Below are 27,962 nucleotides of genomic sequence, written 5' to 3' on the forward strand. Positions count from 1 at the left end.
GGTTGTCAGCATCACGTACTAGACAGGATTCTCCGTCTGGTGATGGACGAAGAACTTGGGGGTGATACCAAATCTCCAAACATTGAATACCCATTTGTGTCTGAACTGTTGAATAAGTATGATGAACTGAAGGATAAGTTTGTGAATGGAACTGTAGAAATTCTTGATAAATCAGGGTGGAGAGACGATATGAAGTTTTTGTACCATTTAACAAGAGTGTTTAGGTTCTATGAAGAACAAAGAAACTTCCCTCTGATTCACTTTCAGAACATTCCTAATATGAGCAATGCCAGATGGAACTCAAGAGCCATTCTCGCCATTCTGGCGTTCATTCTTATGCCTGAAGCGAGAAAGATTTTGGAGAAGGTTTGCAGGTTCATTTCATATGAGTGGGCAGAACATTGGTTTAGTAGTCAAAAGTACAATGACATTGACTTCAAGAATTTATCTGATGTATTGAAGCCTTACAAAAAGGCATTGCAGTCATTCAAAAATCACTGGAAGAAAGAGCCATCCGTCATCGACATACCACGAAGTAATCAGATAGCTGAACGTGCAATCAAGGTGATGCAAGACCTGTATGCTTCCTGCAGAAAGAAAGACAAACTGCAACTTCGATTCATTCTAAGTAATAAGCGCTAGACTCTTTATGAGACGTGAGCATCATGTGACCCATGTACTAAACACAGTAGGCCTATAGACACAGACAGTTATGTATATTGTTGTACTAGACGCTTTGATACTGTTAATTTTGTAATACTTGTATAATTATATATCACATAATGTTTTTTGTTATATCACAGTACATGTTGCATAAATAAATAAAATAACAACAGGAGTATGACTCTTACAACATCTTCAGCCTTTAATATTCATTTACTGTACAAAAGTGTACCTATTGAAAATTCGATTTTTTGGTTTTGGGGTGACCTTTTTTCAAAATATGTCAAAATGAAACATCTATTCGTTCTTTTTACATAAAAGTTCATTGAATTACGATACAGGCTTAGTAGGTTGCAAAAAAGTCATATCCCTAATATATATATATATATATATATATATATATATATATATATATATATATATATATATATATATATATATATATATTATGTATAATATATGTATGATAGACAGATATATACATTAGGGTGATTCTAAAACAACTTTTTTTGAAATTGTCTGCTGCCACCCCCTAAAAGTGTTCTATGTAATAAATTACCACTAAATTTAAAAAACTTTCGAATAAAAAAAAATTTCAAGGGAGATTTCATAAAATTTAAACTAGTAATTTCTATATAAATTAATTATTAAAAATAATAATTAATTTATATAGAAATTACTAGTTCAAATTTTATGGCTTAAAAACTATCAATTTGTAATAAAAAATAAAAAAGTACATATTTTCATAGTTTTTTCAAATAAATTTTTTTAATTTGTGTTTCCATAAATTTTTTTTATTATTTTTGAAATTTTTAAAACATTTCACTTCTTTTGAGATCCAACATGATATGCTTTTAAAGAACTTTTTTTTTCAAAATATTAGGGATTTATATAATATATATATAAACAAATAAATATATTTAAAATAAATAGATACACAAACACACACACATATATATATTTATATATGTGTGTGTGTAATATATATATATATATATATATATATATATATATATATATATATATATATATATATATATATATATATATATATATGTATTATATATATATATATACATATATATATATATATATATATATATATATATATATATATATATATATATATATTATATATATATATATTATATATATATATATATATATATATATATATATATATATATATATATATATAAAGAGAGAGAGAGACAGAATTTACCTGTAAACCAATGTTTCAAAGTCACTATCATTATTTTTATTTCTCACAAAAGGATATTTTTTTAAAGATATCTCACTCCACATTCGAAATTCCACAAGAGTCGTAGAGCTTTTTTTTCCATTTAGTAAAATAATAATATATTTCTATAAAAAATATATATATATTGCTTTTATCATTTTATCGCTTTTAGACATCAAGAGGGGTCCATTGATTATGTTTATATAGATATATATGCAAAAAAAAATAATCGTACACTTAAAAAAAATCATAATTTTAAAGATTGCATCAAAAACCCTTGTTCTCTTATACAATATCTGATTGTTTGAGGAGTCTCTGTGATGTTATGATCTTCTTGAATTTTTAAAGCTAATTTAGCTGCCGAAACAAATCTATTTTTCTTCACATTAATGATGACGTTAATGATATTTTGATCAATTGCACTAGTGGTCTTGCGTTTTCGTCCTTTACCAGCCACATTGGCAACGGTTCCAATCAGATTTTGCTTCTTAACAATTGAGAAAATGAAGGTATACTTTGATATAAATAACATCAATGTTTTGGAATGGCCATCTCAATGTCTGGACTTGAATCCAATAGAAAATTGGTGGTATTTTTTGGACAGAAATATTGGCAAACGAGCATTTAGACGCAAAGAGAACATGAAAGAAGCTATAATAAGGGCATGGGATAATATAATAACAGAAGAGACCCAGAATTTGATTAACGCAATGCCAAATCATCTAGATGAGGCCATCAAGGCTAAAGGAGGCCCCACTCTATACTAATTTCCATGGAATTTGATCAATTTGACATTATTTTTGAAGTGTACAATTAATTTTTTTGCAGTCAATTTTATGCATCATTAGATCAATTCAATGTAAAATTCAATAGCTTTGAAAAGCAATTAATTCACCAATACACAAATAAATGTTTAAAACAATACTTGATAAGATATCTAAAAAAAACTTTTAAATATTTTAACGGACAACTCATTTTTTTGATGCAATTTTTAAAATTATGATTTTTTTTTAAGTGTACGATTATTTTTTTTGCATACTGCATATTTATTTTTATATATATAGCGTTTATATTAGCAACATTTGCCTTATGTAATAAACTGATATTGTAAACCTAGATATTTTATAGTAAAAATATAGTTAAAAAATTTGTAAATTTAAAAGAAATTGTTTTAATAAAACTATTTTTAGTAAATAATAAAATAAGATTTTATATTTCGTTTAGAAATAAAATGCAGAAAGAAAATAAAGGTTTCACATAGTGTTTCATATCATTTTCATAATATGAATCAGATATGAATCAAATTAGTTATGAATCATTTCTAATTTAAAGTTTAAACGTTGTCTTTATTTAATTAGAAATGTCTCGTGAATAAGTTGTTTTAATATAAATTTGTTAAACTGTTTTTAAACTATTATTTAGCCATTATCTAAACCTTTATGTATAACTTAAATAATTCTATTGCTATTTTAGATGGTCAAAGCTGTAGTGAAATAGCGTCAGCCGACAACATCAGTTAGTTGTTTTCTGTATTCAATGGTAGTTATTATAGATACTATTATAATATATGTTCTATCTCTTTCTTTCTCTCTCTCTCTCTCTCTCTCTCTCTCTCTCTCTCTCTCTCTCTCTCTCTCTCTCTCTCTCTCTCTCTCTCTCTCTCTTTCTCTCTCTCTCTCTATTGAAAGATCTAGATTATCGCGATAAAAATTAGTTGAAAAAAAAAGAGGTTTCGTGAGTTAAAGTTCACCAGTTACTGAGAGTCTCATGCTGTTGCAGAATTGAGATCCTTTTTAAACTCAAATGCCCCCTCCAAGCAACTAGAGAGTGTTGGGTTCTTATCAAGACAAGAATAAATGGTAGTATCATCAACGATTGTTAATGTAAATTGAAAAAGTAGATGTCCAAGGATAGAAACTTGAGGAACCCCTAAAGTTAAAGGATATAAAGAAGAGTATTGTTCATTGAGGACAACTTTTATACTACGATTGGTAAGAAAGGATCCAATAAACCTAAAGATGTTACCTGATACACCGTAAGAAGAGAGCCTATGGAGAAGACCAGCATGCCAAAACTTACCAAAAGTTTTAGAAATTTCAAGAGCAATAGCCTTAGCCTCTCCACATCTATCTAATGCACGATTAAACCTATCAGTTGTTGCCGTTAACAAATCAGCAGTTGGCCGAGAAGATTGAAATCCATATTGATGATCATAAAGTAAGTTTTAAGATTCAAGATGAGAGATTAAGTGTTTGTTAATTAAAGACTCTGAAATCTTGCTTATGATACAGACTAATGGGAAGGTAGTTAGACGAGTCAGATTGCTGTCCAGAAATTTTGAAAATAAGGGATAACAGATGTCGCTTTCCAGCATTCTTGAAAACAAGACTCTGATATGCACTTGTTAAATAGTTTTGAAAGAATAGACGACAGCTCCAGAAAACACTTTTGCAAGACTATAACAGGTCTGAAATTTCAGCAGCACAATGAGAAAAAAATAATGGAGAGGAGTGAGGATTGCCTTGGAATAGTCGAGAGTGAATAAAAGGTTCCATGCCAGTTGAATCCAAAAATTTACATAAGAAGCACATTTGTTAGCAGGAAGACGAAAGATTTCTACGCAAGGGCTTACACAAAGAAAATCACGGAAAGAGTCCCAGTCAGCTTTAAGGTGTTGAAAAGAGGTACAATGATAAGAGGATTCTGATAATGAAGAATCCTAATTAGAAGGTTAGTGACCTGATACGTAGTTATTTAATTCAAAGTTTAAATTTTTTAGAACGCTTTTTTAGTAGAAACAAGACGTGTTATAGACGTCTAAAACACAGCTTGTGTCTATTGGAGTTAAGCTGTGGAACAGTTGTTCTGGGGCTCAGAACCAAAAGGTCTACGTTTTGATGTCTGCTCTGGCCAGAAAAAAACAAAAAACTAAAAACAAGTTTCTGCATAAAAAATTGCTTTAAAATCATGCTTCACTTGATGCAATAATATTTAAGATTATCAAAGTTTTGTTAAAAAAAATAAAATAAAAAATCATTAAAGTAAAATTGTATATAAAAAGTAGAACACAGTTAGTAAAAAAATTTGATTTCATTTAAAATATATAAATATGTTTCAAAAAGAACCTTTAAGTTTGTTTTTTAACTAAATTTAACTTGTTTGAAAGATCTTCTTAATATGTTTTCTATTTGGGATCGTCCATAAATTAAGCAACGCAAAACATATTTAAAAAACAGAAGTAGGAGATATTAAGGTGTTTTACGCGGCAATTTTCATTAAACTTAATGGGCTATTTTTATTTTTTATTTATTACCCTACGCGAGGGAAAACTTTTGATCTTTTTTGTTTTGTTTATTGTGAAAGTTTGCGTTACGTAATCTATGGACGATCCCTTTGATATTTTTCTTTAAGAAGCCGTGGGTTGTAAATTTATCCACCGTAAAAGCTTCGGGGAAACATAAGAAAATATTATATTAGAGTAAATATTAATTGAGCAATTGTGATAATAATTGGAAAGATGCCCAGTATAATAGCAAGTTACGAAATAGAAGAAGATTTATTAGTTGATCACGCATACATACCTTTGATGTGAACATCTTTCCTATTCCAGAAGTTTATGAAAAAAAAATTAAAAAAGGAAATTCTATTAATTTATGGCAAAACAAATTTATTCAACCACTTAAAAGTAGTATTTTAAACCTTGAAATTATAAACAGTGGGCTGGGAATTTTTGACTTTAAGATGCTATAAAATTAAAGCATCTGCCACACCAGACCCGGAAACTCCAAGGGCCTAGGTGCAAAAAACGAAATTGACACTCTTGTTATATGATCCGTACGATCATATAACAAGAGTGTTAATTTCGTTTTTTAATTTTTGATGAGATATTTTCAAAAGAACTAAAGATTTTTGTGTCGTCTGCAAAAAGTGCAGCCTTCAGTTTGATTGCGTCAGGGATATCGTTAAAATAGATAATAACAAGTAGTGCTGAATAGCGATGAATATTGTTTGAGCACATAGCGTGACATAAGCTTTAACAATACAAACCATGCTTTTACATGGCATGTCTGTGCTGTCACTTATTTGCTACGGATCTGTCTTTTAAACATAGAAAATTTAAAGATTTCAACATAATCGTTTTAAATAAGAACGCAAAAAGTCACGGTTTATGATGAGTATAAAAACCCCGTAAAAAAAAAAAATACGGAATTGCTAATTTAATTTTTACTTTTTAACGTTTTTCATTTTAACCTGCACAAAAAAAGGACTAAAAAAAGTAAAAAATATTTTCTAGTCCCATTTTTTAAGAAAATAATCAGTACATCCTGCGGTTATATTAAAATAAAAATTCACGGTACTGAAACAAAACCGAATTTGTATTACATTTCAACCGAACTAAAACAATAAAAACTTAGTTAAGCTCTTTTTGATCACCATTTTATCGATAAGTGCACATGTAGACTATATGCCTGAGCATTATTAGACTCATAATTTTATAAAGTTTAAAAGTATATACGTAATGCCGTATGACAATATTAGTAAAGTTTCAATGCATTTAATTACTATAATATATATAAACAGGAGAGTTTGGTGGAAGCCTAATCGCGCGAATTCAATTAAAAAATGTTTAAATAACTTTAAATCAAACTAAAGTTGAACACCTATTCTATTTTATGTTCAACTTTACGTATTTACAAGATAAAATTAAATTTTTTTTTCAAATAGTAAATAACTATATTTCATAATTCAAATATTATATATAATATATATAATATATATATATATATAATATATATATATAATATATAATATATAATATATATATATAATATATAATATATATATATATATATATAAATATATATACATATATATATATATATATATATATACACACATATATACATATATATATATATATATATATATATATATATATATATATATATATATATATATATATATATATATACATATATATATATATATATATATATATATATATATATATATATATATATATATATATATATATAAATATATATATATATATATATAAAAAATATTAATTGAATAATGAATACTTTCACTCATCTCTTTCTTTCTCTCTCTCTCTCTCTCTCTCTCTCTCTCTCTCTCTCTCTCTCTCTCTCTCTCTCTCTCTCTCTCTCTCAATATATATATATATATATATACATATATATATATAAATATATAATATATATATATATATATATATATATATATATATATATATATATATATATATTTATATAGTTTGACATCATACTGAAATAGCCTGCTGCCGGCTTCAGTGCATACATCAACCTTCTGTCAATGTAGCAGAGTGCTGCTACATTGGCAGAAGGTTTGGCATGGGGCAGCAATTCTTTCATTCATTATTCTTTGTTTTTTTCTTCTTTTCCTAAAAAAGCTGTATTGATTAAGATAAGCAAAAAATTGTGAGCAAATGCTTATATAAATAAGCTATCCTTCAGCTTCTGATAATCTAATATATATTTTCATTCTAGTTTTTTATAATGGTATCAGACAAACTTTTGATATTAACTAAAGAACAAAAACAAACAAAAAACAAAAGTCCTTAAAAATTTTCAAATTATTATAATCTATTTAAATAAGAAAATAAAAGCATGCAATAAGATTGTTGGATAATTGGTAATTGTTTTATTAAATTTATTTGGATTAAATTTTTTTTAAATAGTAACTATAACATGGAACGACCAACACTACAACATGTTTACAATGCAGTTGATGCTCTATATCATTCTGAAAAATTAGAAGGTAAAGAACAAGCTTCACATTGGCTTGATGAGTTTCAGCAGTCCGTAAGTTGTATTATATATTTTTTTGAAATATATAATTATATTTTTAGATTTAATTACATAATAATGCTTGCATTTATTTATCTATTTTTATTTGACATATGAAAATAACTTAGATTTAAAAGTTTTACAGGAAAAAAAAAGAACTAACAACCAGTGAGCTTATTTTATATATGAAAAGATGCAACCTAATTGACAAACTCATTTATAATCAACATTAAAATATATTAAAATACTAAATACTTAAAAATAATACTTATAATATAGCCCTGTTGAAGATGTTAAATAAATTGTAAATTGGGTTCATGTTGAAGCAAACCCAAAATTTAATTGTACGTAAAGGTAGGAGAAGCTTTTAAGATGGTGGTTGTTCTAATAATAGTATTTGTAGTGAATAACCAAGCCTTAGATGGTGTTTGTTCTAATAATAGTATTTGTAGTGAATAACCAAATTTTTTTTTTTTTTTTTAAATAATTCACCTCCCCAAAGCCGAGAAGGCTACTACAGATGAGGAGGCTACTTGTGGTTATCACCCTCTCTCAACTCTATAACTCCGCAACACGAACCTTGACAAACAAGGCCGCTGCGCGGAGAAACAAGTTGAGCGCGGTACTACCAGGGACGTGGTGGGAATCGAACTCGGAACCTCTCGCTTAGAAAGCGAGCGCTCTACCACTACACCACTACCACATATATATAAGCAAATATGACATTGACTATTAAATTTTTATTTCTTTTCCATAAAAAAAAAAAAAAATTTAATAGTCAATGTTATATTTTGTTAAAGAAATTTTTTTGCTACCGTAAGAAGTTTGAGGATAGCTATTAATAGGAGATGTTTCAAGATTATACTTTAATTATTATAATTTAGCATGTGCTCAATTGGGAACAAGCTGTTTAATAAACCTGTTTTTATGAACATTAGGCAATCTCACTTATGCATAATGATGGTTTGGTTCAATGCTCTAGGCCTCATTTACAAAATTTTTATATTTACTATGAAGTACATTATTTTTTATAAATTCTGGTCTCCAGAAACCAGTTAAGAGGTGTGCTATTTAGTTGTCCAAAAAGAGGTCCTAGTCTCTTTGGTAACGACTCAAAAAATCCTTTAGAGGGGTGGTTTTATAGGTAATGGATATAACTTTAAAACAAAGAAGAATTTTTAGATACATTAACATTCAATGAATAAATTAAAAATGTAAATATTTATATTTACAATTTAATAGTTAAATAAACAATTATATATGTTGTATAATAAAGTAGCTTAAACCAATAAAAATTTTGAGACTTTATATAAGGGTTAGTTAGTGACCAGGGTCCCGGGTAAAAATGAGACTTTTTGCAGACCTAGCCCTGGCAAAATTATTAGATTTAGCAGGGTTTGATAGCCGGGACTACAAAAAATGTATAATACTTTATATGTTATAGTTTTACTGTCATTTACTATTTATTAAATACTGGCATATTATTTAAGATATTTTTAACTCTAATTTGCTTCCAAAATGGTTGCAAGCAACCATGATTAAGTTATGATTTACTTTAAATTAAATGGTAGGATTAAAATGCTAGGAAACAGTTAACTGAAGACTTGATAAGTTGAAGGTTGTATAAAAAAGGAAAACATGCAGGTAGTATATGTTATAACCCGTCTTGGTCAGGAAGGCATGCAATTGCACGTCTTTATATAATCAGGCGAATAATACTTAGTTTTGACAATTTGACCACAGCTTTTTACATATCAAAAACGTGCTAAATAAAAATGATTTTTTAATTATGTGTTAAAGTAAATAATATTGAAACTTTTTTCTTAACAAATGTTTTTATATTAGCGAAATTTTTTTATATAAAGTACAAATCACTGCTAATGATTTTTTATAAAAACATCAATGGATAATATATGTTTTTTAATATTTATATAAGCATTTATTTTTTATTATAAATGTTTTTAAATAAAAAAAAGTTATATAATTTTTTTTTAAATAAATGATTTAATTATTTTTCTTTAGTGCGAAGGATTGTTAAGAATCTTTTTTTAAGAAACTTTAAATGTGCGCGTTAATTAAACAAATGTCAGTTGTAAGTTGTTACTTTATTTAAAAAGCGTTTTGCATAATATTATATTATAAAAACATTAGTAAAGATAAACGATTCAAAGTTATTTATTCCAAATGTAATTTAGATAATCTTATCATTATAGTTTATTATTTATTTTAATTTTATTTCTGCTATTTTAGTTTTAGCTAAGTTATTGTTATTTTGTTTTTCGTAATCTTTTTTGGCAAGATTTATTTGCTTCTTTCACGATAAGTTATTTTTTAAGTTTCTTTATAGTTATGATTTTTTTAGCGCGTTTTTAAAACATATACAAAGTTTTAAAACATATTAACAGCTGTAGTCAAGTTAAATAGTATTTGTGTGGTCATATTATGGCGTGAAATCACATGCCTTTCTGGCCAGGCCTGATTGACCATGATAGTATTTTGTAGAAAAAAGAAAGAAATGCAATTAGGATGATTAGGAGAGTGGCTAAAGCTTGGCAGATAAAGCAGGTCTAGTTACATTTAAAATGTGCTTTCAGACTTTGTCTGAGAGTAAGAAGGTTTTATTTGTCAATATAGGAATGCCAACAATAATGCAATATTTTTTTGCAGTAGATAAATTAATTTTGTTGCTTAACAAAAATTGAATTTTAAGTCCAGAATTAAAATCCTTAAGCTACTGCAAGCCTTAGGCTGTTACAGAAGAGAGATCAAATTAAAAATCTTTTTCTAAGCAATTAAAAAGTGAAATTTTTTTGTCAAGACAAGAGTATAAAGTTGAATTGTCAGCAAACAAAGCCACTTTAGATTTCATGAAAATCATTATTGTAGACAAGAAATAATACAGGAGCAAATATAGAACCTTGTGGTACCCTTAAAGTTACTTAAAGTAAAGAAGAGGGTAGGCCTTCAAGAATAACTTTACTACTGCAGTTAGAAAGAAATAATTTAACAACCTCAAAACCTTTATATAAAGAAAAGAATAACAGAATGAAGGCTAATCGTAGGATAGTTGGAGAGGTCAAAGTGTTTTCTAGAGTTTTTAAAAATTGAAACCAAAAATTGAAAAAAATTTAAAAATTTAGCACTTTTTAAAAGATTAGCAAAAATTGAAGAAAAATCTGGAAAACATTGTTTTAAGACTATGATGGAAATCTATTCTGGAGCACAAACTTGAAGTGTTTAATTGAGAATTAACTTTAGCATTGGAAGCCAGAATGATTTCTATGTTTAACAATGGGTTAATCTGTTTAATTGTCAGAAAGAGTATGGCCATTATGTTCAAGAGTTAAATTAGAGTACGATTTCTTTGCTATAACTCTGATTTATTCTGGGGAAAAATAATAAGATCAGTCCCATGAATCAGTGACACTGTTGAAAACTAATTAAAGGTCTCTAGAACCTAACATCTGAGATAAGATACAAGATTTAGTAAACTGAGAATAACAGAACTTAACATCAGACAGGACTTTTTTACATTGGCTTCTTGCAATAATAAAAGGACACTTGTTCTTAAGAGAGATGTTCTTGTAAAAATGATTAATGTTGAAAAATGTGGAGTAGAATGAAGTTTGACTTAAAGTTAAAGAAAAGTAATAAAAACTTCCAAACTTTTATTCCAGAAGGAATAAAAGCTTCCAGAATGCAATTTATGCATACTTATTACGGATATAAACATATCTGTTTGCTATCAACTTAGTTTCTCCGCGCAGCGGCCTTGCTCGGCAAGGTTCGTGTTTCGGAGTTAATGAGTTGAGAGAGGGTTGCACCACGAATAACAACTAAAAAATAAAAAAAAAACACAAAAAAAATGAGTAGCCTTTTCGACTGTAGTGGCCCCCCCCCCTCGGGCCTTGGGGAGGTGAATAATCTAAAAAAAAAAAAAAAAAAAAAAAATTTATTTAGATGTTGGCATACAATATCCTTTCATTGTTATATAATTAAAATGATCATGTTGATCATAATGATGTTTATATACTACTGTGATCAAAAAGTAAGGTGAATTTTTAATTTAAACTTCCGACCTTATTCGAATCGTCCAATCTTTTTTATTTTTAAGTTGGTAGGAATGTCATTAACATTTGCGCCAAATTACATGTCATACTCATAATTTTTTTTTTTGTTTATGCTTGTTTCTGAAGTACCAAAAGTGCATTCGGCGATTTTCACGATGTCTAATTTTGTTGAGCAAAGAAGTGCTATTAAATTTTGTTTGCGGAATGATATTTCTGCTGCTGAAACGTATCGAATGTTGCAAAAGGCCTTCGGTGAAGAGACTATGTCTCAAAAAAATGTTTACAAGTGGTACAAAGACTTCAAAGAAGGCCGAGAACGTGTTGATGACTTGGAACGCTCCGGATGACCATCAACTTTGATTGATGATCGCCACATCGACAAAATCAAAGAATTGGTGCTTGCAAATCGTCGGTTAACCATTCGAGACCTTGTTGACATGGTTGGAATATCATTTGGGTCGGTGCAAGCGATTTTGAAGGATCATTTGGGCCTCAGAAGACTCAAATCACGTTTGGTGCCGAAATTTCTCAATTTCTTTGATAAAGAGCGTCGCGTTAAAACATGTGAAGCAATGCTTTCTGACTATCAAGACGTCTACAAACAAATTATTACTGGCGATGAGACTTGGGTCTACGCATACGACCCTGAAACAACCGACCAATCGAGTGAATACCGTGAAAAAGGCGAGCTGAGACCGAAGCAACCACGTCAAAGTCGCTCAAAAATCAAGGTCATGTTGACTGTTTTCTTTGATTATTGTGGTGTCGTGCACTACAAATTCCTTCCAACTGGCCAAACAGTCAACAAGGAATATTATTTAAGCGTTATGTGACGTTTGCGTGAAGCTATTCGCAAAAAGAGACCGGAATTATGGGCCAATAACTCTTGGATTTTGCACCACGATAATGTGCCTTCGTACACAGCACTGGTTCTTCGTGAGTTTTTCGCCAAAAACTCTACCCATGTTGCTCCACAACCACCGTATTCGCTCGACTTAGCACCGTGTGACTTCTGGCTGTTCCCAAAGCTCAAGAGACCACCCCGCGAAAATCGTTTTGAGTCCATTGAAGAGATCCAATGTGAATCGGCACGCGCATTGGAGGCTATCCCTACCAAGGACTTTTCGGCATGCTTCGAAGACTGGAAAAAACGTTGGCAAAAGTGCATTGGGGCCGGGGGGGGGGATTATTTTGAGGGGGACGATACAGATTTGGAAGAATAAATAAAGATTTTTCATTTTATAAAAAATTCACCTTACTCTTTGATCACAGTAGTATGCATATATATAAAAAATATAACATGAATTTTGAATAAAAAAACTTTAGGATGTATAAATGTTTATGCAGCCCTGGTCACAAACCCCGGCTATATTTTATCAAACCTGGCCCTGGTCAAATATCAATCCAGGTCATTTGCTACTGGCTGCTTGTTCTAAGCAATCAAAAAGTGATTACTTTTTGTCAGGAAAAGAGTATAAAGTTGAGTTTTCAGCAAATAGAGCCACTTTAGATGTAGAATTTTCATGAATATTGTTATTGTTGATAAGTAACAATACAGGAGCAAAGATAGAACCTTGTGGTACCCTTAAAGTTGATCCAAATGAACTAGAGTTTAGGCGTTCAAGAATAACGTTAATACTGCAGTTAAAAAGAATTGATTTAATAATCTCAAAAACTTTATATAAAGAAACTAATAAGAGTGAAGACTAATCGTAGGATAGTTGGAGAGGTCATGTGTTTTCCAGAGTTTTAAAAATTGAAAACTTATTTAGCACTTTTTAATAGTTTAGCAAAAATTGAAGAGAGTTCTGAAGAACACTTTTTTAAGACTATGATAAAAATCTTGTCTGCACAAACTGAAGAAGTGTTTAATTTAGAATTAACTTTTGGAAGCCAGAATGGTTTGAATGTTTAACAATAGTTTAATCTTTTCAACTTGTATGAGAGGAAGGATATGGCCATTCAAGTCTTCCTGGGAAGCACATGCAGTCACACACCTTGTTCATCCATGTTTAAAGCAATTTTTTTAAACAACTTCACCAGGTTTTTATATGGCCTTTTAAAAGTTTTTTATTTGGCCTTTTAAGAATTTTTGGCAAAATAAAGCTATAAGAAACTACAATGAATAATTAGCAATAAGCAAGAAAAAGAAACAAATACCATACAAAATAGAAAATCTAAATAAAATAAACTAAGGAAAAATTGAAAATTAAAAAAAGTAAGATTTTGTAAAAAAAAAAATATACCTAGAGATTTTACTGTTTTATTTTCTCTTTTTTTTTTAGGACGTTTTTATTTTCCACTAGCAAAATTTATAGAAGTCGAGGGAAATAGCAGATAAGAATATAATGAAAATAAAAACATTTGATATACAATTTTTTCGCAACTTTTTTCAGTCAGTATATTAAGGAAATACTTTATAATTTGCGCTAGAATCATGGACAATTTTTAAATTTTTTTAAATTGTCAAAATATCTTAGTTCTCTTGAATTAGGTTACTAATTCAAGAGAACTAAGATATTTTGTTAATATTCATGATAAAACTGACAATATCACATATAAAATGGAATTAATTCAAACTTTAGGTTCATGCAGTGCACTTAATATGCTTGAAATAATGAAACAACATTTAAATGTCTTTGAAATATCTCTGATGTTATAAATGATGAATGTGAAGATGATATTGATTACAATGATTTACTTGAGAACTCATGCAAGTTGATAAAATATATCAAATTGTCAAGCGTTTGAACTCAAGCTTTTCAATCAAGGCTCTACTCGGAAAAGAAATTAAATTTCATCTTGATGTTAAAACTCGCTGGAACATAATACCAATAATAATTCAGCCATTGATAAAGACAGTGATGGCAACTCAAGAATTTTTATTAGAATTTAGGGCAGATTTAGTTGTGAGAAAAATTTCTGAAAATTAATAAAAGTCCCCTCTCATGTATTAGGCACCTATGACTACTCATAAATAAAAAGTTTTTTAAATTTAAAAAATAAGAAAACAGCTGTTAGGGGGTTTATTATTTTCCACTGCCAAAATTAATACAAGTTGAGAAAGAAATAACAGATAAGAATATAACGAAAACAAAAATATTTTTAATATACAATCTATTTGTGACTTTTGTGAGTCAGTATATTAAGGAAATACTTTATTATTTGTGCTAGAAATAAGGAAAACTTTAAAATTTGTTTTCAAATGTTTTTGCTAAACTATTTTTATCAATGCACAGGAAAACAAGAAAACTAATTGTTATTTATTTGCAAAATATTTTTAACAAGTTTTTCATGTAAAATGATAAAAAGTCATTAATATTAATATTCATATATAAAATATTTGGTTGTTTTTACTACCCCTATTGAAATAGTCTGCACTTTTGTCAGGTTCTCCGAAATGTTCATTTAAACACGTTAGTTTATTTCCTGATGAACTTTTGTTATCGGTGCTCCAAAATCTGCAAATTTTTAGGAGCCTATTCGAAACGTTTTTTTTTAGTTTTTAAAACAGAGCAATCGTTATGTTCAGTATCTCAAGTAATTCGCCTTAACGTTTAAAATGGAGCAATATAAAGGAAACAATGTCAGATGGGCATCAAACATTATAAATACATTTAAAAAATAAACTATGATATTCTTTTATTCAAGTTCTTCCGCCATTACAAAATTTGTTAATCAAATGATCTATTTTACAAATAAATAGAAATTTATTTTGTGATTTTTCTATTATATAAGTGTTGAAAAAAAGAAAAAACGTCAAATAGAGCAAAAGCATTTTAAAAAACTATAAGATGTGAAAACAAATTAACGTAAGTAAAAAGAATTAACAAAGTTTCTCATAGTTGTAGAGTACATAGCAAATTAGTTTCATAAAAATCATGAATAAATTGCAAAACTTTCATTGATGTTATAAAATTATAAAATTGATATTATAAAATATAATATGATTTTTTCCTCGACTGTAGCTAAAAATAACAACCACCCTTAAAAAAAAATACAAAAGGTGTATGAAAAATATATAAAAATTTGTTATTTTAAAATTTCCATTTTTTAATTATTAAATTTTTCTAGTTTATTTAATTAAAATTTGATATTTTGTTACAATTTTGTTTCCTTTTTTTAATATTGTTTTTTTTTCCTCAGTAGATAAGTTTAGCTTTTTACCGCAAATTATTAAAACGCTTTAAAAGTTAAAAAATGCGAACTACCATGGTCAGTTTGTCTAAAAAAAAACTCTAAATGTGGACAAACAAGGTGTGCAACTGCATATGCTCCCCGGGAAGCCTTGTTCTGTGAAGATTTTTCTTCTGAGAACTATTTTCTGAGAACTAATTCAAAAGGATTTAATTTCAAATGTGTTTGCTGTTAAAATCAATAGCACAACTCAGAGGTTTGTTCCCATATTCAAGATAAGAATGTTCCATTATATACCTTTGTCAGTGGATCTTGAATTTGGCATGTATAGATTCAGTGATTCCCTCACTGAAAATTCCCTAGACAGTTTCATTTTTTTCAGCAAATTCCTTAATGTGATGAAAAATGTCATCTGCTTTGAAAGTAACTGATATTCCAAGAGCTATGAAAGAATGCTTGAATTCTGAAATTCTTTGACAGAATATTGCCTTTAACATGTTTTATTTTCATTGAGTTATTTAACATGTTTTATTTTCATTGAGTTGTTTAGAGTTTTGCTTCTTATTTGCCTCTATAGCTCTTTTTTTCATTGAGTTTTATTAATGTTTTGATAATGATAAAGGGTTAGGACTGAAAACTCTGGTATGGTCAGTTTCAGGGTAGACTTTTGTTTTTTGATTCATTATATCAAGCTCAAAATGTGGCAGATTTTTAAGCTTTGATATATTATATGTATAGAATCACCCCTAGGGATTTTTTGGGTCGTTTCCGAAGAGGTTAAGACCCCTTTTTGGACAACTGTGATTGCAAGGGATATGGTGAGATTAAACTTGGATTTTCTTGTTTATGAAGCGAGCGCTCTGCCACTACATTACTAATGCTTTTAATTACTGTCTGATTTTTTTTTTAAGGGATAGGCAAAAGGAAAATGTAAGTATTGTTCGTCAAATGGTTTCATATCAACTTAAAAATAAAAATTAAAAATACAATAAATAAACGTTATTCAAAGAAACATTTTCCTTGTAAAATACAGTAAAAATATAAAAAACAAAGTCATTTTTTGTTTTGAATATTTAAGTAGAAATGTTTTTGAAATGCATTTTTTTCAAATTTTTCCATCATGTTAAAAACAATGTATTATTTAATAGAATGAACAAAAATTAGCAAATTAAAGATTTAAGTAATAAAAAAGCAAATTAAAGTTAATCCTTAGTTTTAAGAAATTAAAAAAAAGTTGAAAATTACTTTATTTTTTCTCAACCTTAAATCACATTTAGAACACATTAACATAAGGTTCAGTATAATTTTTTAAGAGATTAAGCTTGATAGCATTAATATTAACAATCTAAAGAGCTATATATACAGCCTTCTCTGTATATATAGCTCTTTTGATTGTTAATAATAATGCTATCACTGGCAGGATAGTCATTTTTTAGTTAGCCTTTTTTAGATTAAAATAAAAATAGCAAAAAGAATGCATTTAATAAATACTAAATAAAATAGTTTTAAAAAAAAAGTGGTAAATTAAACCATTTTTCATAAAAGTTGCACAAAATAACAAAAAAGTTATGTTGCAATATAAAATAAAACTCTTTTAGTTTTTTGGCATGCGCTTTTTTACACACTCACCAAAGTTTTTGCTGGTGTGTGCCAAAAGACTTGAGCGCGAAAGTGCTGGCTAAACGGAGAAGATTGTATATATGTTTGTCTATATAAGAAGATACATATAATATAATTGCATACAGAATATATATATATATATATATATATATATATATATATATATATATATATATATATATATATATAATATATATATATATATATATATATATATATATATATATATATATATATATATATATAAATATATATAAATTAGGTTCATCAGGAAGAATCTTCCTGATGAACAAGTTGTTGAAGACAAAAATTAGATTTTTTGTTTCAAAAAGTGTTTTTACTAATTTATATATATATATATATATATATATATATATATATATATATATATATATATATATATATATATATATATATATATATATAAATATATATGATATATTGAATCAAAAAACAAAAGTCTACCCTGAAACTGACCATACCAGAGTTTTCAGTCCTAACCCTTTATCATTATCAAAACATTAATAAAACTCAATGAAAAAAAGAGCTATAGAGGCAAATAAGAAGCAAAACTCTAAACAACTCAATGAAAATAAAACATGTTAAATAACTCAATGAAAATAAAACATGTTAAAGGCAATATTCTGTCAAAGAATTTCAGAATTCAAGCATTCTTTCATAGCTCTTGGAATATCAGTTACTTTCAAAGCAGATGACATTTTTCATCACATTAAGGAATTTGCTGAAAAAAATGAAACTGTCTAGGGAATTTTCAGTGAGGGAATCACTGAATCTATACATGCCAAATTCAAGATCCACTGACAAAGGTATATAATGGAACATTCTTATCTTGAATATGGGAACAAACCTCTGAGTTGTGCTATTGATTTTAACAGCAAACACATTTGAAATTAAATCCTTTTGAATTAGTTCTCAGAAAATAGTTCTCAGAAGAAAAATCTTCACAGAACAAGGCTTCCCGGGGAGCATATGCAGTTGCACACCTTGTTTGTCCACATTTAGAGTTTTTTTTTAGACAAACTGACCATGGTAGTTCGCATTTTTTAACTTTTAAAGCGTTTTAATAATTTGCGGTAAAAAGCTAAACTTATCTACTGAGGAAAAAAAAACAATATTAAAAAAAGGAAACAAAATTGTAACAAAATATCAAATTTTAATTAAATAAACTAGAAAAATTTAATAATTAAAAAATGGAAATTTTAAAATAACAAATTTTTATATATTTTTCATACACCTTTTGTATTTTTTTTTAAGGGTGGTTGTTATTTTTAGCTACAGTCGAGGAAAAAATCATATTATATTTTATAATATCAATTTTATAATTTTATAACATCAATGAAAGTTTTGCAATTTATTCATGATTTTTATGAAACTAATTTGCTATGTACTCTACAACTATGAGAAACTTTGTTAATTCTTTTTACTTACGTTAATTTGTTTTCACATCTTATAGTTTTTTAAAATGCTTTTGCTCTATTTGACGTTTTTTCTTTTTTTCAACACTTATATAATAGAAAAATCACAAAATAAATTTCTATTTATTTGTAAAATAGATCATTTGATTAACAAATTTTGTAATGGCGGAAGAACTTGAATAAAAGAATATCATAGTTTATTTTTTAAATGTATATATATATATATATATATATATATATATATATATGTATATATATATATATATATATATATATATATATATATATATATATATATATATATATATATATATATACATATATTTTTTTTTTTATTCTTGAAAGATTGCTTATGATTGGCAAAACGTTTTTTCCATTCACCCTCTGTTATGCCAATATATTGTTTATCAGGTACATTCTTAGAGGAAACAACACATTTATATACCACATTTTTTGATAAACAACTTCCATTCATTGGACAATTGATTTTTTGTTTACAATTTCAATTTTCTGTAGTTTTTTCATTTAGGATTTCTTTTTTGTTTAACTAAGCCTTATTGTGACCATTTATAATTCTTTCCATATTTTTTGTGCAACTGTAGCTAACTTTAATTGTATTTCGATTAAAAATTTTATGTAATTTATTAGATCGCGGGAAATGCTTATCGACCAATTTTAAAAACACTTTTCCTATGTTAGTAGAAACATTTTTGCTATATGGGGGGTTGAACCAAATTACATTTCTAGTTTAATTTCGTTTTTTTGTATTCTTTTTTTCAGGGTCAAATTTTAGTTCAAAATTTTCAAAATCCACTTATTTGGTTCAACCCCCCATATAGCAAAAATGTTTCTACTAACATAGGAAAAGTGTTTTTAAAATTGGTCGATAAGCATTTCCCGCGATCTAATAAATTACATAAAATTTTTAATCGAAATACAATTAAAGTTAGCTACAGTTGCACAAAAAATATGGAAAGATATATAAAAGGTCACAATAAGGCTTAGTTAATTAAAAAAGATATCCTAAATGAAAAAACTACAGAAAATTGTAATTGTAAACAAAAAATCAATTGTCCAATGAGTGGAAGTTGTTTATCAAAAAATGTGGTATATAAATGTGTTGTTTCCTCTAAGAATGTACCTGATAAACAATATATTGGCATAACAGAGGGTGAATGGAAAAAATGTTTTCTCTATCATAAGCAATCTTTCAAGAATAAAAAGTATTCAAAAGACACCATGCTGTCAAAATATATATAGGAATTAAAAGAAAAAAATATTGATGATTTTATACTGAATTGGTTTATCCTTAAAACAGCGCCTGCATATAACAATATTTCCAAAAAATGCATACTATGCCTACAAGAAAAATTTGAAATAATTACACATGCAAATCAATAATGCTTATAAAACAAAAGATCGTAATTAATTTCTAAATGTAGGCACGAAAATAAGTTTCTCCTAAAAAACTATAAAAATAAATGAGTTCAAATAATATTTACATTAACTACCCTTTTTAAAAAAACATTTAAAAAAATAGCATAAGTAATCATTTCTAAAGAATTCTTTTTATAATAGTGTCAGCAAATTCCACAAATGTGTGAAAATTTACAGTAGTTAAGACATTCGCAACTTCCTGTAATTTAATTTTTGGTATAAATTGAAGTTTTATTAATTTGATCATCCATTTCTGATGAATCTTTGTTGATGAAACACAGTGTTTAATGGAAAATATTTTTGTTAAGTGATTTTCTATAAAACTATTTATATATTATAAATAGATTATAATATATAAATAGTTTGCATCATTAAACTGTTTGTTCACTTATAGATAATTTATTTTAGGTCTATGCTTGGGAATTGTCTGATCAAATTTTACGTCAACACCGAGACCAAGAATCTATATATTTTGCTGCCCAAACAATGAAAACTAAGGTTTATAAATTAATGACTTTATATTCATTATGGACATCATCATAATAGTTATTGTTTAATTTTTATTTTTTTTTATCCAAATAATATATATAAAATCTATCCAAATAATATATAAAAAATCTTTAATAGGCAAAGCATTTCATAAATGTTTTATTTTTTTATAAAAGTTTTCTTTATTTTATAAAAGTTTTCTTAGATTTTCTTAAATTTTAACCAGTGGTACATGTTAATGAAACATGAAAAAATGTAAAATTTGAACTCCCAAATCCAAACGGTTCAAAAGTTATGAGGTTTTGAAATTCGGTATTAAATGTCCTCTTTTTTTTTATCAAATCTGCCATTATGGATTTTGTAGTATTACTTTTTAATGAATAGTTTAAGATCTAGTGGAAAAATGTGGCTAAAAATTGGTACCTGACCATTTTTGAGGGTGCTGAATTCAAAAATGTTGAGAAAATATTGAAGTTTAAATTTTTTGATAGTTATTTTCTGATTTTAAAATGGTCAGTCAAATTTTTTGTTCTGTTACCATGGGTTGCGCTTTCATTAACTCCCGGAGTTGCCCATGTCTTATGGATTCAATTTAATTTTCAAATGAAGTATTAGATCTTAGGCTATCTTTAAAAAAAAGATGGTTTTGGTTTCTTAAAGCATAATAAAGAAATGTCATTTTGAATTTTAAACAAAAATCCTTTTTTTGGCCTCCATTCTCCATTATAGAATTAATAGTGATACTTTTTGTGTGAATAATTTAAGTTCTAGAAAAAGAATATGACTAAAAATTGGTACCTGATCATTTTTAAAGGTGTTGAATACAAAGATGAAGAGAAAATAACCCAATTCTTAATATTTGAGAATAATATTTTAATGTTTATATATCAAATGTCAATTTTTTTGTTATGTAACCATGGTTTACATTTCACTTATTTCTGGAGTTGCCTTACTTTAAATGTGAAATAAGAGATCGTAGAAAAATTATCTGAAAAAATATAAAAAAAAATTATATTGCTTTTCATTACTTGCATATTTATAAATGTTTTCAAAAGTTTAATTATTAGACATTATTTCCTAATGTCTAATAATTATTAATTATAAGACAATAAGCAATAATGTCAATAATTATTAAAAATAAGTATTGTTTCAAAATATTGGTTGCATGCTCAAATGTTGTGTTAAAAAATGAGAAACTAAAGTGCCAATTTTTTTGAAAAATAGTAAAAAACCTGCTTTATTGATTTAAGCTCAAAAATAGAAATAAAAAGGAATAATCCAATATTACTAAAATTGAAGTTGATATCATTTAAATAATGAAAGTAAAATATTAATAAACTTTCACTGACGAGATAAAAGCTGTTTAAATAAAGTTTCATCTTCTTTAGAGATATTGACAGTGTTTTAACAAGAGAAATAACATTCATTCTTGACACCCAGCAATTATCATCCCGCTTTAGCCAGAACTACAACCGCCTTGGATAATGTGGATGCATAAACTTTACCATAAAATCATCATTCTCTTTATCAACTTTAGCAACCATACCAAGCCAGTAAAATTTGTTGTATTTGCAAAATAGGTATTGTAACATCATAACATAGTCAATTTTAATAGTTTCATATTTTTGTTTATTGAGGAAGTCAAATGTTAGAGCAAAATCATTATCATCTGATACCCTTTTCATTTTTATGATTGAATGAAAAGAAGGCATAAATTGATGGAAACTTCTAGAAGTATTCCATTATCATCTGATACCCTTTTCATTTTTATGATTGAATGAAAAGAAGGCATAAATTGATGGAAACTTCTAGAAATAGTGGCTGCTATTAAAAGTCATCAGTAAGTTTAATTCTTACTTGCTCCTTTAGAAATAGTGGCTGCTATTAAAAGTCATCAGTAAGTTTAATTCTTACTTGCTCCTTTTCTTCAGTAGTGACCTACACAAACATAATCCCACTGATTAACTTTGACAGTATTCAAACATTGCTTGAGAAGACAGTATTTGACCTGTGGTTGGACTCTATAAGCTAGCAGTTGCAACAAGCCTTTTAACAGTGCCACCTATTCCATCGCATGGTGATTTGCCATGGCTTGTTGCAAAAAAATTCCAAATGCAATGAACAGAAATATCTTGAGCATGGTGACATAAATTGTAAAAATGTTTGCAGTTTTTATACTACCCTGCACAGCCATCCGAAAAATAATGAATATTTGTAATTGTGGGACAAAGATGAGTTTAAATATGAGTTACAGTTTTATGCATAACTTCATTGATCAACATCATCTGAAATTACAAAAAAAAAAGATATTTCCAATTTTACTTTCTTGTAGTAGATGACAACTGGATGAAGAGAACAATGACTCTTGCTCCAATGGTAACTCTGTATCTTGTCTTGTACTACAAAAGTGTAATTCTCTGTAAATCTGCCAATAGCCTCTACAATAACCTCATCAATTCTAATTGTTCCTTTGAGATGCTTCAGATAGCTAGATTGTGATTTTGCTATAAATGAATAAGAAGTAATTTTATCAAGTTTTTCACGCAGGAGCTCCAAATTCATTTAATGGAAGTTTTATTGTTAATAGTTCAGTTCTATCTGTTGTTTGCAATCTTCTGACTGTTCATTTTCATCACTGTCATATTGCTCTTTTGGATCATTGTTTTGTATGAGATACTGCTGAAAATAATTTTGGGCAGCTTGTATGCCAGGACAACTATTGTATCAGTGAATCATGCACTCTTTCGATTTTCTGCTGCAAACAATCTTTTCAATGATTTCATGGTGAGATGTTTCAACGCCTACAGCACTCAGCATTAAACCTTTTAGGCTGAAGATTGCAAAATTTAGAACATCGAATTTTATGGTCCGGGTACTTTATCCTAAATGCCACATAGAGCTCCTTTAAGTTACGCAAAATCAATTTTTTTGACATGTATTTTTTTTCCCAACATTTACAGTCTTTTTTTTCCTGGCAGTTGCTTTGAATACTCATCATCACAGTAAAAAAGCTTTACAAGTTCTATAACATCTTTGCTGATTCAATGCTGTTCGACCACATCAGGGTATGCTATGATGTCTTTTTGGTCGCGTACCAACTTTGCATTTTAAATTTTCTGTTTGGAAACTGAAAACTCTTGCTGCTTTTCTAATAGACCAAGATTTTGGGGTCAATGTCAAAATTTTTAGTTGCTGGCTTCTGTTAGAGACTGAGTTTTTCTTTCATGCATTCAACAAAGAAGTCTAGATCACCAGCTTTGTTTTGAATTTCTTTCAAAACTTCATTGTTGTTTGGTGCAAATAAATCAGTTTCAGTGACATCTAGAGCAGTTGCAAGTTTCTTAATAACTGCTTCTTCAACTTGATTTATTTTTCTCTTTCCAAGTAAAGGCTTGTTAGAGGATTTGGGTAAATGAACTTTTAGAGGAGACACTTCAAATTCACACAAAGTACTGTTGAGCAATGATCTTGCTGATTCCAGTATAATTTCATTTTCCATATTGTCTTCAGGTCATTTTTTCTCCAACTCATTTTCTTTTGATTCTTCACTTGACGCTAATTTATGTCTGCATTGTGGACAAAGCTTTTCACCTGGTACTACAAATTTGCCTTTACTGCATAGGTACGTTGCTGTATCCAAGTTGATTTCACAAAGACTGCCTAAAAGAAAGGGAGAACTCTTTTAATATGTATAAAAATGTTAATAAAACCATTTAAAGTTTAAAGTTGTATGGCATTTAATAGTGCACTTTCAGAAGTCAGCTAAAAGTAAAATTAAATATAGCTATAATAGAACTTGGCCAAGAATTTTATTATTGTAACTCACAACACTTTCACAAAAAGTTGTAATTACTATAAATACCTTTTATAGCTTTGTTATGAGTATTAAATGGATTGCAGCACCATGTTAATTTAGTTGCATATTGCTTCAAATAAACATGTTTATTATGGAGACAAGTTGTTGATTTGACATTGATTATTGATAGCCCAGTCTTCCACATTGATATTTCTCTTTCATATTCAGGGAAATTTTCAAAAGATTCAATTCCAAGCATATATGTATATGTTGTAAGATGATATTTACTTTCTAGGTTGATTCCAATGGAGCACTGTTGACTGTTTGCCATTACTGAGAAACTGAATTACCAAAAAGATTCAATAATTATATAATCTAAAATTAAAATAGTTCTTATGTTTATACAATTAGTGTTTCAAAACTATATTTATAGGACATAACTGGCATTTTACAAAACTATATTTATACATCACAACAGATGTCGCAAAACAATATTTTTACATGACATATCACTTCACAAAACTTAGTTGATGTATCAAAACCAACCTCAAAAAACTGTTTTTACACATCACAACTGAATCCATAATAGTCAGGAAACTCTTGGAATTAAAGAAAACGTTACCTCGTTTTATGGTAAAGTAATTTTTGACCATTTTGAAATAAAAAACAGTTGTCAAACATTTAGAATTAGATCATTCTATTTTCAACTTTAGATTCAGCATCTTCAAAAATGGTCAGGTACAAATTTTCAGTCAGTTTCTTCCACAAAAACTTAAACTATTTACACATAAATTATTGCTAAAAAAGTTTCGAAGTCCAAATAAAGAATTTTTTGTATAAGCTTAAAAATGACATATCTAAATTATTCTTCAAGAAACTAAAAGCATCTTTTTTTTAAAGATAGCCTTGGGTCACCTACTTCATTGGGGGAAAAAATTGAATCCATGAGACTTGGGCAACTCTGAGAGTGGAAGCGCAACTCATAGTAACAGAACAAAAAGTTTGACTGACCATTTTAAAACTAAAAAATAATGATCAAAAAATTTTAATTTCATTATTTTCTCTACATTTTTGAAATCAGCACATTCAAAAATGGTCAGGTACCAATTTTTAGCCGCATTCCTCCACTAAATCTTAAATTATTCATTAAAAAGTACAACTACAAATTCCATAATGGTGGATGTGGAAAAAAATAGGGCATTTTAGGCTGAATTTTAAAGTGTCATAACTTTTGAACTGTTTGGATTTGGGAGCTCAAACTTTACATTTTTTCATTTTACATTGATAGGTACCATTGATTAAAATTTGAAAGAAATCTAAAAGGGTGACTGAAAAATTTCAATTTTTTGTCCCATTTTTACATGGAATTACTGTATATGTTTTGTCTGTTATTTTCATAATAATAAAACTGGCTCTGGCACAAATCTCCATTTTGCTCTCATTTAATTGTAACTTATATAAACATTTTGTAAACAAAAAATGATATACATTAGTAATGTTAACAAAGAATAAATTAGGTTTAAAGTGGAATATATATATATGTATATGTATATATATATATATATATATATATATATATATATACATACATACATACATACATACATACATACATACATACATACATACATACATACATACATACATTTTTCTCCTGTATCTAGAGATTACAATATTTTGGACATCAAATGATGCTATGCGGTCTGTCTTCATGGACTCTAAAAACTTTAAGTCTTCGTCATTCTTCATGACTTTTCCAGCATCTTTTACCCACCGTAGAAATGTCAAACTGAGTTCTTCTGACAATTTAACGACGATCTAGAGGAAGTTCACAAAGTTTTGCATTCTTTTCAGGCAGTGCAATGATTTTTTCACAGGCCTTCTTTTCTGTTATTATTGGAATATTTGCTTTCTTGTAGAGAGGAATGACTTACTTCAACACATTTTTTGCACTGTCACGTTTCGATTGCTTTATAGACAGGCCAGCTTGTTGATGAAACATGTAGCATCGCAGCACTTGTTCACTTGTTGTAATCTGCAACCAGTTATCTCCGTATCTGCTTCTGTAATACCGGCTCCTATTCCAAACACTGAACTTTTCTGGCAAGTCTTTTTTGGCATAAACTTCACAGCAGATTGTGCCATGCTTTTGGTACAGTTTGAAACATTCTACAAAAAGTATGAAGATATGAATTATAAAACTCTTCATTCATGCTAAGTTAGACATACAAATTTGCAATAATATCGTAATAATGCCGTAGTAAGCTATATTTCAGGCTTCATGTTACTGTGTGAAATATTATAAAAATATAAGTATACCCATTGGGAATACTTATATTTTTATAATATTTCACACAGTAACTACTTAACACCAAAGGAACATGTTTATTATAGCGCCATTAAGAATTTAACCCATGAGGAAGTTTGATGCACCCTAATAGCTATATACACTAAAAGTGATATAATTACAACAGAAGTTAGAAATAAACTCTAAGTCTATTGAGCAATTATGGCATATAATCAAATTATATGGCATTATGATATCATTGTTACTAGGTTGTATATATAGACCACGCGACATTAATGACATTATTCTAACTCAAACAATTGAATCGATTACAGAGACAAAGCAGGGCATGTTAACTAATAACTGCACCTCTATGTTATTATATGGTGATTTTAATTAAAGCCACACATAGTATGAGTCTATTGAAATAAATGGTAAAGTTGCAACCGTTAGACATGTGATGGATGAATGCCCCCGAGATTTGAGGTTCCAATTTTGTTTAGACGATAATAACTTAACACAGCTAATAGCATTTCTAACCTACCGTCATTCAAGTCTCGTTGAACCATCATCAACACCTGACTTGATAATTAGTGATGATCCAGATAGGCTTATAAAAGTCTCAGAAGATGACCCACTTAGGTATACATAAACAGGTCAATCACCCTGTATCACAATGGTATATTAGCTGTTTATTTTAAAGAAACAGCACCAAAACTCTCACATCCCCGTCTAATCTGGAGTTGTGCCGATTATGATGCAATCTCTACCAAAATAGCTTCAAACAACTGGCATACCATGTTTGAAGGTCATACAGTTAACAATAATTTCAACTTACTTAATAATATCTACAAAAAATCCATTGCTGAAAACATACCATCAACTTTAGTTCCACCAAAAAAAGATGCACCATGGGTTACACTGGAGGTAAAAACAGTAGTAAAAGAAAAACATAC

The 27,962-nt window shown here is 28.1% G+C and overlaps 1 protein-coding gene across 1 annotated transcript in view; it reads left to right on the forward strand.

Annotated features, from left to right (window-relative positions):
• Positions 1–7,589: 7,589 nt before the first annotated feature.
• The window catches only part of LOC100209767 (transportin-3), an 88,738-nt gene continuing 68,365 nt past the window's right edge, over positions 7,590–27,962 (forward strand). The window contains exons 1-2 of the mRNA XM_065791700.1: positions 7,590–7,749; positions 20,843–20,932. Of these exons, the coding sequence (XP_065647772.1) occupies positions 7,636–7,749; positions 20,843–20,932 (204 nt within the window). The 5' untranslated portion in view covers positions 7,590–7,635. The remainder of the gene's footprint in view (positions 7,750–20,842; positions 20,933–27,962) is intronic.

The sequence above is a fragment of the Hydra vulgaris genome, chromosome 02 (assembly GCF_038396675.1).
Source record: "Hydra vulgaris chromosome 02, alternate assembly HydraT2T_AEP".
In the NCBI taxonomy this organism is placed as follows: Eukaryota; Metazoa; Cnidaria; class Hydrozoa; order Anthoathecata; family Hydridae; genus Hydra; species Hydra vulgaris.